Raw genomic sequence first — 15,808 nt, forward strand, 5'->3', positions numbered from 1 at the left:
CTGAGATTTGTTACTTAAGCCAGAGTGCCACCTGAAATCCCTCAGTATTTCACTGTACCCAAGCCAAGATACAATTGAACTATAACTAACCCTGTTATTTCCGATCAAGCAGGGGAAAAGTAAACCCCTCAAGCAGGACCCCTTAGACTATAATGTAGATTGAAAACTCTTCAATAACTTCAATTTTTGCACATCTAGAATAAAGTGGTCTTTCCAGAAAGGGCAAGTCTGTGGACTGATCTGGGGTTTTTCCAGGAACGAAAATTAGCAGCTAAGAAACCAATTTTCCTTTCCTGTTCATAGCTCAGATCAGTCTAGACACATGGGATGTATGAAAGCTCCCCTAAGCTGGGCAGGAACTGGAAAGATCTGCTTGCAACACACTCTCCCCAAAACCCACTGCTTCTGGTGCCTGAACATCTCATCAGTAATACTTCGTGAAAGTGTATAGAGAAGACCAGGTCACTGCACAACAGATCTCCTGCAGGGAGACCAACTGATACTCAACCTAGGACTTTGCCTGTGCCCTAGAAGAATGGGCTCACAGACCTATTGGGCCCGGACGCTGCTTGCAAATATAGGCTGATTCAATAGCCTCCTTTAGCCATTGTTCCCCTTACTCTAGCAAACAGAATGAATAGGTGATCTGACCCTCTGAAACTGCTGACCTTCAAAATAGCATAGCAGAGCCTAACACACATCCAACAGGCAAACATCCTCAGCATGCAGAGAAGACGACTCCAAATTCTGAAAAGCGGAAAGCTCCACCATCTGACTTAGATGAAATGAGGATACCACTTTTGGCAAAAAGGAAGGTACTGTGTGTAAAGACACGCCGTCCTCCGAAATCTTAAGAAAGGATTCTCTACATAACAGTTGGAGCTCTGAAATCTACCTGGCTGAACAAACTGCCAATAGGAAAATAACCTTCAGTGATGCTTTCCACAATAACTCAAATGGAGGGCTACAGAGAGCCCGCAAAACCACGAGGGAAACACTCATCTCACCGGAGGATGCAAATGCTTCACTTCTCAAAGGAAACAGACAACATCCAGATGCAAAGCCAATGACATCTCCTGCACCTTACCTCAAAAATAGCCCAAAGCTGCAAACTGGATTCTTAGACAATTGAAAGCAAGCTCCTTAGCTAAGCTGTTCTGCAAAAAGGCCAGAATGTGAGACCAATGCCTGAAGAGGAGTAACCCCCCTCCTCGAGTCATCACGGTTCAAAAACTCCACACTCTGCCATAAGCCAATGAAGTGGAAGGTTTCCTAACCTGAAGTAAGATGGTAATGACTTTTTCCGAATATTCTTTCAGTCACAAGCAATGCGTCTCAAAAGCCAATCCGCGACACAAAAGCGAGTCGCATGATCTAAGAAAATTGGTCCTTGATGAAGCAGTCTGGGAAGATGTCAGAGCCTTAGAGGATGATCCACTGCCGGATTTATCAAGTATAGCATGGCCACCGTGAAGCCACGAGGATCACCTTCCCCGAAGAAGTCTTGACACGCCACAGCACTCTTCCTACTAGGGGCCACGAAGGAAACACATTCAATAGAATCTCGCGTGGCCACGGAAAAGCAAGAGCATCAAGACCTTCTGCCCTGATCTCCCACCTGTGATTTAAAAGGTGGCATGCTTTGGCATATAGCTCCAAAGCCATCAGGTCCAGCTGAGGCATGGCCTACCTGACTGAATAAGAGCCATCACCTCTTCCATTAGCTGCCATTCTCCAGGGTCCAGTACTTGTAGACAGAAAAATCCCCTTGAACATTATCCACCCTGGCTATATGAGATGCTGCCAGAGCCACCAGGTGCCGCTCTGCTCAGTGGAAAAAACTTGTGTGCCTCCCAAGACACTCTAGGCTCCTAGTCTTCCCTTGATGGTTGATGTAGACCACCAATAATGCATTATCCGAGAGTACCCTCACCGCCTGACCACACAACTATAGCAGAAAAGAATGCAATGCTTTGTGAACTGCTCATTTCAAAGATTGTATACCAAGAAGCATCCTCCGCCTACCACAGACTCTGTGCCATCCGTCCTGACAAGCCCTTCAGCCTGGCATCATGGTCAATAACACCCAATTTGGGATCTCCAACTTCCCGCCAATGCTAGCCCTTCACAACTCTCTCCTCTGTGAGGAACACCTTCTCCTGAATGGTATTGAATTGAGCCCTCAGGTATTCCAAGGACTGGAATTAAGTTGCTTTTCTCTAAGTTCACTACCCATCCCAGAGTTTGCCAGCTCTGCATGACTCTCTGAACTGAGCTCTAGCAGAGCTATTTCAACTTTGCCCAAACGAGTCAGTCATCCAGATTAGGATGCACCAAGGATGCCCTCCCTCCAAAGCACGGTGGCCACTACCACCATCACTTTGGTGAACGTGCGTGGTGCTCTTGACAGACCAAATGGGAGCACATTCAATTAGTAGTATGGGATCTATTTAATGTTTGGGTACTTGACAGGCACTTGTAACCTGGATTGACCACTATTAGAAACTGGATACTGGGCTTAAAGGACCCTCGGTCTGATCCAGTATGGCAACTTATGTTCTTATTAAATGTTCCCCCAGGACCGCAAAGCGAAAGAACATCTGATGTTCCTCCTGGATGGGAAAATATAGATATGCCTCCGTCAGATCAAGAGAAGTCAGAAATTCCCCTTTGTGGACTGCCACAATAATTGAGCGTAGGGTCTCCATTCAGAAATAAGGAACTCTCAGGGCTGCATTTCCCATCTTTAGATTCAGAGTAGGGCAATAGGGCCCTTCCTTCTTTGGCACTATGAAGTAGATGGAATACCTTCCTTTGCCTCTCTCCTCTGGGGATACTGGGACTATAGCTTCCAGAAGCCTCAGCAGATCCAGGATCTTGTTTGATGCTAGAGGTGCAAAGGGGAATCAAGTAGACTTTGTGTACCGGCCAAGCAAATTCTAAGGTACTGTCCTCTCTTATGACGGTCAGCACCCACTGGTCTGTGGTTATCTTGGTCCACTCTTCATAAAAAAGAGCCAACCACTCCCAATGACCTCTGGAGAAGAGTGGACCAGCCTGATATCATTACGTGGCTTTAACTCCTCTGGCCCCCTGGCTGGACAATTCCAAGGCGAGTCTACAAGGTTCACAAAAAGACTAACTTATCAGACCCCTGCTCCTTGGAGGAGGAGTCCGGCAAATGTTTCCTGCTCCTCTTCAGCTTGTCCTTGGATAATTTATGCCTCTTTGACTTACCCATGCACAACAACTGATCCAGGTCCTTACCAAACAAAAGCTTTCCTTTGAAAGAAAGATTGCCCAGTTGCGACTTGGACCAGATATCCACTGACCAATTATGCAACTACAGGAGATGCCTGGCTAAAACTGTCAACATCATATTTCTAGCTGATGTGTGCAGGAAGTTATACAATGCATCCGCAACACAAGCAACTCCCATTTTGAGATGTTCTACCTGCTTAGCAGGTACTATGGACACTGCACCCTTCACCTGAAGTTGCTGCACTCAGCACAACTAAGCTTATGTTACATAACTGCTGCACACCGCAGCCCTTTTGCCCAAAGCCGAGACCTCAAACATTTTCTTGAGATGTAACTCCAACTTCCTGTCCTGAGTGTTTTTCAGAGCAGTGAACCCTGCCATCAGTATGTAGTCTCCTTGGTTACCATCAAAACTGAAGCGTCCACCTTAAGAAGCTTCAAGATCTCCAATGCGTCCTCCAGCAGTGAGTAAAGCTTCACCACTCTGCCCACCTTTAGACTCACCTCAAGAGTATCCCTCTCCTTGATGGCCAACTTCTTCACAATTCAATGGAAGGAAAAGTCCTTTGCAGGCCACCAAAGCCTTTTCATAAAGGGGTCTACCCCTTCATGATTAGACTCCTCTTGCATCTCATTAATCCCCAGTTCTTTCAGCTCCTGGGGTATCAGGGGAACAATTCCTCCTTCCATAAAAGTCTGACCACCTTGGGGTCATCATCTTCCATGATCAGAACCTCCCCTGATCCCGAGAGATCTGAGTCCTTGTCATCATGAATCGGAGGCTCTGACAAGGGATCCCTGTCCCCTTCTGAGTCCTCCAATGTGGCTGCGGCACCCTGCTTCCCCCTCTGGATATGCAGAGGCACTTTAGCCCCCCCCCTCCCCTGGGAGGCAATCTTCCACGTGTTATTGTGCCGTGGATAACTATGCAAGTGGGTATGCTTTGCTGATGCTCCTTTCCTAGCCAAAAAGCCTTGTGCAATGAGAGCACAAGCTCTGATGAAAAAGCCTCTGCAATCTCTGTGTCCCCCTGGAGGAATTGTCAGCTCCTTTTGAGCACTCTGGGGCACTAATGAGATCCGACATAATAGGGAACAATGCAAGAGGAGAATTCAACCCCTCCCCAGATCTTTAGTATACTGCAGGATCTAACCGCAAAATGGCCACTGTTCCCACGCTGCAGGAGAGTTCAGCCCTGCCTACTTCAGTTTAATCAGGCTGGTCTCCTGCCCTCCGTGGTTGCCTTGACCATTACAAAGCTGCCCTCCCTGGTTGTCACATATTTTCAGCAGAGCTCCGATGCACTCAGGTTGCTCTCCACATGAGCAGCAGTATTTCCATTGCTTCGAGGTCACTGTCATTAGGGGAACCCAGCTGCACACGCTGTAACTGAGAACTCATCCACATGTGATCGCACAGAAGGAGGACTTACTCCTGCAATGCTCCACAACTCCGCAGTTTTTCTGTTTTGCCAGACCCGGACCCAAACGCAGGAGCCATTGTTCACCACTCCCTGTCCCCAACAGCTCTCTAGAGTCAAGCTGCTCAGCCCTTACTTTCACTTTAGTCTCTCTCTTTTTCTTTTCTTTAATTACAGAGATAGTCTCAAAAGTAGCCTGAATTGGGTAAAGTAAAGTAAATTTACTACTTCCCTGAGGCTTCACCTGGCCATGCGCAGGGAGAGGTATTAGGAGTCTGGTGGGGAAACAGAGGGAAGCAGACCACTGGCTTTTTAGTCTCCCCAACAGTCACTGGGCTGAGACAAAATAATAGGGTTACCAAACACCCTGCTTACACTGCTCTACCAGAGGATGATCTATCTGGAACCTAGCACCTCTGGGAGCACTGTCCTCTATGTTTTCCTTCTTTTCTTTTTCCAAACTCCAGGACTGCAGGTTTTGTACCTCAACCATCTGCTGGAGACAGAAAACTACTGAGGGATTGCTGGTGGCATTCTGGCTTAAGTAACACAGTCTCAGTAAAGCTTTTCGTCTCTGTCTCCCTTTGCTGATATGGGAGAAAAACCCATGCTTCTGGATGCATCTGTTGTATGAACAGGAATAAACATTGTTAAATTATCCAAATAACCTTTGTGAGACACAACTCAGCCACATTACAAGGGTCTTTTCTGGGAAAAAAAAAAAAAAAAGGGGACATATGCTCAGGTTAATAAGTAGTAAATTCTACTGGTCCTTATATTACGGATATCAGTTCCTGCCCGGGTCTTTTAAGCACTAAACTATAGGCTCCATCTGGTCTTTCTGTAAATTACACTTTGTGGATAAAATCCCTGCCTTGCACAAATGTAAATACCTGGAAGATTGTTGATGTATCCGCCATCCATTAACAGATGCCCATCCTTTGGGTCACAGAGAGGGGGCATGTACCCAGAGAGTGACATGCTGGCCCGGACATAGCTCCATAGAGAACCTATGCAAACCAAGTAGAAAATGGATGGATTAATTATGACAAACATCCCTCAGAAACATTCAAATCCATTAAAATATCTGATATTGTTCAGTATAGGTCTCGATGCAGTGCAGTAATTGTGCTAATACTGGCTGCTCTGGCTTAGTACTGTCACTATTTTAGGGCAGTGTCCAAGTCACAATTTAGAGTGCTGAGTTGCAGGAGAATCCTCCCTAATGCAATGCTTTCTCTGGTCTTTCTGTCCTCTTCAGGTTCCATCCCTACAACGCATTCATTCATTCTTTGCAAGTCAGGTCATGCAAGGGAGTGAAAAGGTATTCTAAACTTTTATCATCAAGCATTAACTAACGAAGGTCTAGCCTGTTCGGGCATGGGCCACATAACTGATGTTAGAAAGGTGGACCCCTATGCTATGGTGTAATTGATGCAACCTAGGGTGCGAGTCCTCTAGGTCCATGCCGATAGCTGGCAGAAGAATCCTGGGACAGGACTGATCTGGAGATTTACCTATACCAGACCCTTTCTCCAAAGGTTGAGCCCTTGGGCTCTGGAAGCCAGCAGGGTCTAGGCTAGAGTTCCACTGGGTCTGGTAGGTGAAGAGTCTGGGTCAGGGCAGACAGCAAAGGAGAGTGGTCGAGGTCCAGCAAGAGTCAGGGGCAGGCAGCAGGCAAGAATGGTCAGAGTCCAAGCTAAGTTCAGAACCAATGGTCAGTCTGAGGTAAGGCTTAAGAAAGGAGAGAGGAAGGAGGCATGGCAGGGCAGGCTGGGGAGACTAGGTTGGGCAGGCTGGAGACAAGGAAACTGGACATGCTGGGAAGACAAAGCAAGGCAGGGCAGGCTGGAGAGATGTGGCATGGTGTGGTGAAGAAAGGCAGGCAACACATACTGCAGTAGATGCAGGAGACCTGCTGCTGAGGCAAGTTGACAGTGGCACAGCTGGGTTTAAATACCCAGCTGCATGATGTCATCATGGCGTGCCAATCCTGGGTTTTCTCACTGTGGGGGTCAGTAAATGGTGGCGCATGATGCATGCACACGCGTAGGGGACAGCGTGGTGCCATGGTGGCAGCGTTAACACCATAAAGAGAACTGTGGGGCTTCTGGCGATGGCTCAGAGTGAATGCAGCTGGTACGGGGCAGCCTGAAGCCGACCCAAATGTAACAGTACCCCTCCCAAGCCCCCTCTCCCCAGGCTGGTAGGTTTAGGCTTCAGGGTAAATTTAGATGGAATTTTCTCATCAACTGGGGTCCTGAAGATTGGAAGCCAGTGCCCAGAAGTCGAATAGCTCCGAAATGAGGGGCAAGGGATACAGACATTTTTTGATGATGGCATTAAGGCCTCTGTAGTCAATACAGGGCCTGAGGGATCTGACATTTTTTTGGAACAAAGTAGTAACCTAGATGAGACCTCTCTCTCTAGAATCTCTTATGTATTGTGATTTGACCATGGTCTCAGGAACAGATAAGTGGTACACCCCACCTTGAAGAGGTATCTTACCTGGCTGGAGACAAACAGTGCAATCATATGACCTATGCGAAGGCAGAATCTGCCTGTTGTTTATTAACACATCTGCATACGCAGTGTACTTTGATGACAAGCCTGGCAGCATCATGGTTACCGTCCCTGCAAGTGGAAGCTGGATGGTAGAAAAGCATGTTTTGATGCATATAGGGCCCCTGCACGCCAGGTGCAAGGTGTCCCAATCAATGACAGGTTGGTGCTGCTGGAGCCTTGGCAGCTGCAGGATGATGGCATTAACTGCCCTGGGTATTACATGGAAGGATACCATCTTTTTATGAAGAAGGCCCATCTGGAAAATGAGTGGCAAGGTTACTTCAGTGAGTCGGCCTGGAAGAGGATCTTCATACACGGAAGAGACTGTGACTGCATTCACCAGGGAGGTGGTGGATATGCTCTATTGGTGGACTAGGGATTCAGCAATGAAGTTTCCTCCTGCAACTGAATCAAGAAAAGCTTCCATATGGATATGGGCATGTTCTGTGGACAGCTAGACAGAAACCAGGATTTGGAGCTGAGCTGGAAGAAGCAGATACTATGGAGGCCTTTGCTGCCATTTATCAATAATTACTCCCCACTAATCTTAGGGAAATTCAGTTTAAATTGTTGCATAGAATATACACCACCAAATTAAAAGGAGCATAAGAGACTCCCATAAATGCATATATGTGTTTAAAATGTCAAATTCTTACTGGGGATGTGTGCCACATGTTTTAAAGGATGTTCAAATGATACAAACCTTTTGGGGGCAGGTGCAAAGATATGTGGCCCATATACTGAAAACCCTTATTCAGTGGGAAGGCAAATTGGTATATCCCCATTTATTTAAGAGGAGTGATATATTGCCTAGTTGGGGGGGGGGGGGCAAGAACATTTTCTTGTCGTTTCCATCATCTTGGCAAAAAAGTTAATTTTATTGCATTGGAGTGATTCTGATGTTCCATCTTTTCAGATGTGGAAAACAATGATGCTACGGAAAGCCACTTGGAAAGATTAAGAAAGAAGGAATTACATGGGAAAAGACATTTCAAAAAGGTTATTTTAGGCTCTGGGAAGCAGTGCTGAAGGGGAATTAGCTGTCTGGCTATGAACAGATCTGCCCCTGTTTCTTGTTTAAAGATTGCCTTGTTCTGTTAGGTATGTGATTGAGATGTGTGAGTATGAATGGTGTGTTTGGTGTATGTCTGACATATATGTAAAACTGGTGAGATATCCTATTGATTGTAGGGTTATGATGCCAATAAGTTTCTGTAATGTTAACCATTTATTTTTTTCTCACTTAATAAAAATTATTAAACAAAAAAATTTGAAATTTCCAGAATAAATAAAATGAAAAATTAAAACAAAGGTCCCAAACAATACTTTGAAATCCATGTCTGTCTGTGGTAGCAGTTATAAAAGCAAAGAGAATGTTAGGAATTATTAGGAAAGGAATGGAGAATAAAATGAAGAATGTCATAATACCTCTGTATTGTGCCATGGTTAGATTGCACATGGAGTACTGTGTATAATTCTGGTCACATCTCAAAAAAGATATAGCTGAACTGGAAAAGGTACAGAGAATGGCAACCAAAATGATAAAGGAGATGGAAAGGCTTTCCTATGAGGAAAGGATCAAGAGAGTAGAGCTGTTCAGCTTGGAGAACAGATGGCTGAGGGGTGATATGGTAGAGGTTTATAAAATCATGAGTAGAATAGAAAGAGTGAATGTGAATCGATTGTATTTTTTGAAAGAATAAACAAAGACTTAAGGACACTCCATGAAGTTAGTAATTAGCACATTAAAAACACATTGGAGAAAATATTTTTTCACTCAAAGCACCATTAAGCTCTGGAATTCATTGCCAGAGGATGTGGCAAAGGCAGTTAGTGAGCTGGGTTTAAAAATCTTTTGAACAAGTTCTTAAGAAGAAAATTCTATAAACTGTTATTAATCAGGTAGATTTGGGGAAAGCCACTGCTTATCCTGGGCATCAGCAACAAGAGATCTATCTACTATTTGGGATCCTGCCAGGTACTCGTGACTTGGATTGACCACTGCTGAAAATAGGATACTGGATTTGATAGATCCTCAGTCTGACTTGGTATTACAAACAAGTCTTATGTTCTTATCCAATGCTATGATGATATTTTGTATGGGTATCACATAGCGATGCATCTCAACATTGCAGGTGTTATCTTGCTAGAACCTATTGTAGCCCATCTAGTCATGGTTCTTTGGATCCTTTGAGAAAGTGGAGGCAGAATTTCTGGATGTTGTATATGGGGAAGACAGCTCTAACTTTAGCTAATAATTTGTCCACAAACTGAATCAACTCTTTTTGCACAGCAGAGAGCTGCAGACAAATAATAGAAGCTCTAAGCAGTGGTCCCCAACCCTGTCCTGGGGCACACCAGCCAGATGGGTTTTCAGGATATCCACAATGAAAATGCATGAGAGAAAATTTGCATGCCTCCATATATGCTTGCAGACCTTGATTTCTTTTCATGTTACTCTCTTCTGCGACATTCTGTTTTCAACTAAGTACAAATCGTATTTACACAGATGCTGTCACTGCTTTGAGATATAATTATTGTAACTCTTAGATTAGTGATATTATCAATTTTCACTCTAGAATTGGTTTGAATGATTTGCCTGCTGCTTCTGAAAAATTACATTTGATGACACTGAATTAAACATGAACTGTACTGAGGCTGCTGAAGAGACTGGTCTTCAAAGCAAGAAAGTCTACTAATGATTCAGTTTTCATAATAGGCTATATATTGATTTTTCAATATTTCCATACAGTCCACTCCAGAATGTCACAGGGGCTCTGGATTTCACCATAAATCGTCTTCATGGATAAGGTCATTGAAGTCACATGAAAAATTGACTGCAAGGTTTAATTCAATTATCAGGAGGCATGTTTCATTAATTAGCAGGGAGATGCCTGAAGGACATATCTGCTCAGTAATTTCTGACAAACACATAAGAGGAGGGGAGGTAAGAGAAAATAAGGGAGAACATAGACTTATGAGTATGAAAAAGTCACTTTTGGTTTTAATGTATTTTGTTCAGTGAAAAAGAGGACAAGGCTGGTTATTTTGATGGTTAGTAAAATAATTGCTACAAATTCTAATCCTGACTAGAATAGGCATTATGCAGACATAAATTATAAACTCCCTTTCATGCAATATTTAGCAAGCACATTTGAAAAGTATTGTGGTTGTTGTTGTTAGCTCAGTTTGACATGTAGAAATAAAGATCAGCAAATAAGCTGTAGGTGAGACCTTATTATTGAATTAATTCATAAAAGTCCAACCTGTTCACCTGAGGATTTGGATTTTTTACTCACTTTTCCAAATGATGCTCAAGATGGCTTACAGCATTATTAGAATTCAGATATAATTATTTCCTGCCTCAAAAAGCTTACAATCTAAGGGTCTGATTTTCAAAAGCATTTACATACTTAAAAATATGTTTTACATATGTAAATGCACTTTTCCCATGGAAGTGGGCTTTTGAAAATTACTACAATATATGCAATTGAATTGTAAATAGGTTTTCCCCGCTTTAAGTGCACTTAACACAAGTAAATGGTTTTAAAAAATTGCTATGATAGTATGTTACATTTACAAGCCTAACTCCTTTGAAAATTCACCTTATATTGGGTATCTGAGGGAGTGATTTACCCAAGGTCACTGGCTATGGGGAAGTGAAATTTAACAGAGAACAAAAAAGAGCGAAGAAATCCCACGGTAAATAATATCACTAGAAAAAGGGAAAACTATGTAAATGCTTAGAACCATCACCCATTTAGCAGATGAAAAGTTTTAATAAATATTTTAATGAAAATATTTTGAATATAGAATGAATCTCATCAGCAAGCCAGTCAGCGTATCTCCTGTGAATGTGGAGATCACTCGGTCTTTTCAATCATTTGCAGTAAATTCTATACGCGGTCCACCTTTCAAGTTATGGCTTTCTGACTGGCTTGCTGATGTGGTTCATTCTATATTCAAAATACTTTCATTAAAATATTTATTAAAAATTTTCATCTGCTAAGTGGGCGACGATTCTAAGCATTTACATAGTTTTCCCTTTTTCTAGTGAAGTGAAATTTAAACCATGGTTCAGCCTATTACTCTAACCACTAGACCACGACTTCTCCATACTGTACATTTTTTGCTCACTCATGGGGGCCAGTTAGGTATGTGATGGCACAGTACTCTCATGGCAGGGGACGCGAGGTGATAGGCATTGATGGTGCATATGAAGCCGTACAGGGTCAGCCTGATCAGTGCTGTCAGGTACAAAACACAAAATTATCATATACGAGCAACTTCCTGCTCCTGCTGAGGCTACTGTTTTTTGCAATTACTGTGAAGTTCAGTAAAATCTTAATGAAGCATCATATATCAATAACAGCTTTTAGTACAATAAGTCCCCCAAATTTTTTTTTTTTTTTTTTACAGTAACACCCTAACCCACATAAAACATTTTCCCCTAAGGAGGTAAAAAGTGCGATCGCGTACTTTTGTTCGCGCAGCAGGCGCAAACAAAAGTACGCAGGATTTTATAAGATACGCGCACAGCCTGCCTCCGTTCCCTCCGAGGCCGCTCCGCTCGGAGGGAACTTTCTTTCACCCTCCCCTCACCTTCCCCTCCCTAACCCACCCCCCCGGCCCTATCTAAACCCCCCCCCCTTTTACCTTTGTCCCTAGATTTACGCCTGCGAGAAGCAGACGTAAATCTACGCGCGCCAGCGGACTGCTGGCGCGCCGTCATCCGACCCGGGGGCTGGTCCGGAGGCCTGGACCACGCCCCCAGGCCGGCGCCACATCCCCGGTCCCGCCCCCGAAACGCCGCGTCCCGCCCCCGAAACGCCACGTCATCCGGCCCCGCCCCCGACACACCCCCTTCAAAAAACCCCGGGACCTACGCGCGTGCCGGCGGCCTATGCAAAATAGGCACGCGAGGGCCCTGCTTGCGTAAATCCGGGCGGATTTATGCAAGCAGGGCTTTTAAAATCCGCCCGTAAAGGGAGATGCTTCTTTTTCCATATAGCTGCTATTTTATAGCAAGTGGCTACAATACAATGAGTGATTAACTTTGCAAGCTTTGACCCAACTATACAAACTGGAAAATTCAAAAGAAGTATTTTAGGGGTCTGAGTTAACTTAAATTTCACTATTGTATATATTAATTGAATTACTTTTGTCCAGTAGGCTTAAATAGCAGGACATTCCCACCAAATATATAGGAAGGTTCCCCCTGAACCACACAATCGCCAGCATTCATCTTACTACAGGATAGATCTAAAAGAGTCTATGAAAGGTAATACACCAGTAAAGCATCTTGTATCTATTCTTAATATATTAGCAGAAACGGAGGTTTTACACAGATATATAAAACATTCATCCCATTCTTTTCCCCCTATTTCACAACTTAAATAAATACCTCTTCCCCGCCACATGAAAGCTAGGCTTAAATAGCATTTTTATTTATTTAATAATTTTTCTATACCGTCATTAAGTAATTTTACCATCATAATGGTTTACATCAAGGCACATACAATAACATTAAATATCTAAAATAAACTAAAATATTTAAAGTGCCAATGCATTTAAAACGGATACAAAGATTCATATCATAAAATCTAATTTCAATAATTCAAGATCTCAGCTTCTGATTACATGTAAATTTCCTAAAATCTTTAAATTTGTATCATGTAGAAATACTAAAATGAAATCTTATAAAATAATAAAACAATAATCATACTCTAAAAATTGTCAGATAAAAACTGTACCTAAATTAATATGTTTAAAATGCTAGCATGGGAGTATTAAGCAATTTATAGATCTTAGAAAGAAGACCCTTCTTGGTCAGATTTTTCCAACAAAGTCTGAAAGAGTCATTTCTGTAAGCAAGACTTTTTTCATCATGGAGTCTCAAGATAGCAAATGTTGCTTACCTGATGTAACAGGTGTTCTCACAGGACAGCAGGATGTTAGTCCTCACAAATGGGGGACATCGAGGATGGAGCCCTGTACGGAAAACTTTTCTGTCAAAGTTTCAACAAGCTTTGACTGACACTGGCACACTGGGTGCACTGAGCATGCCCAGCCTGCAATTATCCCTGTGAGCCACAGGTGTCTCCCTCAGTCTCGTCTTATAGCTAAAAAGCGCAAGCGAAACTAAAATAAGAGTATACAGACCCAACTCCGCGGGGTGGCGGGCGGGTTTCGTGAGGACTAACATCCTGCTGTCCTGTGAGAACACCTGTTACATCAGGTAAGCAACATTTGCTTTCTCACAGGACAAGCAGGATGGTAGTCCTCACAAATGGGTGAGTACCGAGCTGAGGATGCCCGGGAATGCACCAGATACACCGCAGATGCGCAAAGGCGTAACGACTGAGGTGGAAATGGGAACGGAGGGCATCCGCAACACCATAATGGGTTCGTGGAAGGATGTTGGGTAGTGAATTGAAAAAAGTAAGAGTAGGCGGACTGGCCAAACATGGAGCATGCCGGCTAGTCAAATGTAAGCAATAATAGGCTGCGAAGGTATGGAGAGGACTCCAGGCTGCAACCTGATAAAAAAGTACAAGCAGCAGTAACCAAAGGGAAGCTGTTAAGGCTAAGACGGACACAACAGTATGTGGATACCCACAGTGTTGTAGTGAAATGTCTGCTTGTTGGTAGGAAAGGAAATATAGACCACTTAATCAGAAGGATTAGGTCTGTGTGGCCACTGGAAGTAGCAGCTTGACCCTTGCATGAAGGAAAGAGTCAAGTGGAATTCACATGGAATGCAGTGCAATGTAGATAGAATGTAAGCGCAGCATTACTGTCCAGGAATGTGGAAAACCCAGTCTCTCCCTAGGGCGAGAGAGAGAGGTTAGGAAAAATTAATAGAGTATTTCCTGAGGAAAGGAGATACAACATCTACCTGAAAAGGATAGAAAGTTGAATGCGTAGAACTACTCAGTGGCAGAGGAACGGAGTCAGGTGAGTATGGAAAGAGTGCATAACTCATGGACCCTGCTGGCAGGAATGACATTAAGAGGGAAAGAAGTTCCCTTGCCAAACTGTGGAAGAGAGGAATGGAAAGGCTCAAACGTAGAATGTATGAGACTTATAAGGAGAATATATATGTTCATTCCGTGATTAGAGAAATAGAGGCGGCTTGATCAGTGGATAATCCATGGTAAGCCGACTCAGAGAGGATTACCGAAAATGGGAACCCAACTCCCAAAACGATACACCTCCTAAGAGAAAGGTGTATCTATGTGGAGGATGTCTGGAGAACAGAATCCGAGGGAGTAAGAAAAAATGGTGGAAAAGTAAAAGGGGTAATACCTCTTTTTTTTTTTTTTTTTTTTTTTAGCGTCAGGAGGTAAAGCCTGCCATATTAAACGGCAAGATTTATGTTTAGAAGGTTTTGTGACGCTACCAGAACCTAAGAACATCAGTAAGTCTATGATTTGGGACTGACTGGTGAGAGAATAAAAGGTTACTGATATGATGGATTGAGAAGTATGGGAAAGCATACTGATCTCAGTCAGGGAGTGGGGAAAAGAATACTGAACCCCATCCCAGTTCAACATTAGAAGAATGCTGGCTACGAGAGGCAGCAGAAGAGATATATTGAAGAGGCCTTTGATGGAAGAAAAGGCATCTAAGGGAACGCATAGGAAACATGTGCAGGGAGCAGAACCTGTGCATCGTATGGAATGATGCAGACGCCGAGGAAAGTTTAGTTAAACTCAGCGTTAAAAGATTTGCCCTGTACACATGTAATTGAGACCATTCGAGAGGATAGAACCTACGTGGAGAAGGTCTGATAGAGCGTTCATTAAATCTCTTAGATATGTGGCCCAAGGACGCATGAAGTGAACAAGGGCCAAGGGTAGAGCTGCGCAGCTGTCTAGCAGAGCAGCTAAGAGGTAATGCGTGCTTATGAGTTGGAAAGCACATTGTCCCTATGCTGTCTGTCTGTATGCACAAAGAATTGTTGCAAAAGCAGTATTGGAAGGCATAAGGGCATAACTCATGGGTGCAACGTCCAGGAAGTTTATGAGAAACTATGCTGGAGTGCAATAGATGCATAATGGGTTGACAGCTTTCAGGAGAAACTTTATAACCCTAAGGAATTGCGAGCATGAGTCGAAGGAGACTAGGTCCTAGTTCGAACTGGGATAAGAATCAGGGACGAAAGCAATGAAACCACTTAGGTCCATTGAGTATAGAATGTCACTGAATATAACCCATAGCAGTTTTGAATTATGAGAAAAATGCATAGTGGGAAGAAACCCCATAGCCCAACCATGAAAAGTTGAAAGGCTGAGGTTATGGAAAATATGCGCAGGGACATATAACAATGTATCAGAATGTCTGTGCGCATGCTGGACAAGAGGGTCTTAAGACTGTGGTGTCCAGAAGTGTTACAGAAGGGATTTATGGCAGTGACAGTAATCCCAGTTAGTAAATGTATAGTGAGTCCTGAAAAAAGTGAGAGCTCCTTGCATGTACTGAAAGTGGTTAGCAGTAGTCTATGCAAGGAAAGTGAATGATGTTACACTCCGCAGAGAAAACAGCATTCACCAACAGTGA

The 15,808-nt window shown here is 43.6% G+C and overlaps 1 protein-coding gene across 9 annotated transcripts in view; it reads right to left on the minus strand.

The window, feature by feature from the left end:
• PNPLA7 (patatin like phospholipase domain containing 7) overlaps positions 1-15,808 on the minus strand; it is a 668,718-nt gene that overhangs the window by 77,467 nt on the left and 575,443 nt on the right. For all 9 annotated transcript variants that reach the window (XR_003858427.1, XM_029614471.1, XM_029614468.1 and 6 more), the window contains one exon: positions 5,575-5,691. Coding sequence is in view for 8 of the 9 variants with exons in the window: in XM_029614471.1 (XP_029470331.1) it covers positions 5,575-5,691 (117 nt within the window). In the remaining variant the exon portion in view is untranslated. The remainder of the gene's footprint in view (positions 1-5,574; positions 5,692-15,808) is intronic.

Source organism: Rhinatrema bivittatum, chromosome 8, assembly GCF_901001135.1.
Source record: "Rhinatrema bivittatum chromosome 8, aRhiBiv1.1, whole genome shotgun sequence".
In the NCBI taxonomy this organism is placed as follows: domain Eukaryota; kingdom Metazoa; phylum Chordata; class Amphibia; order Gymnophiona; family Rhinatrematidae; genus Rhinatrema; species Rhinatrema bivittatum.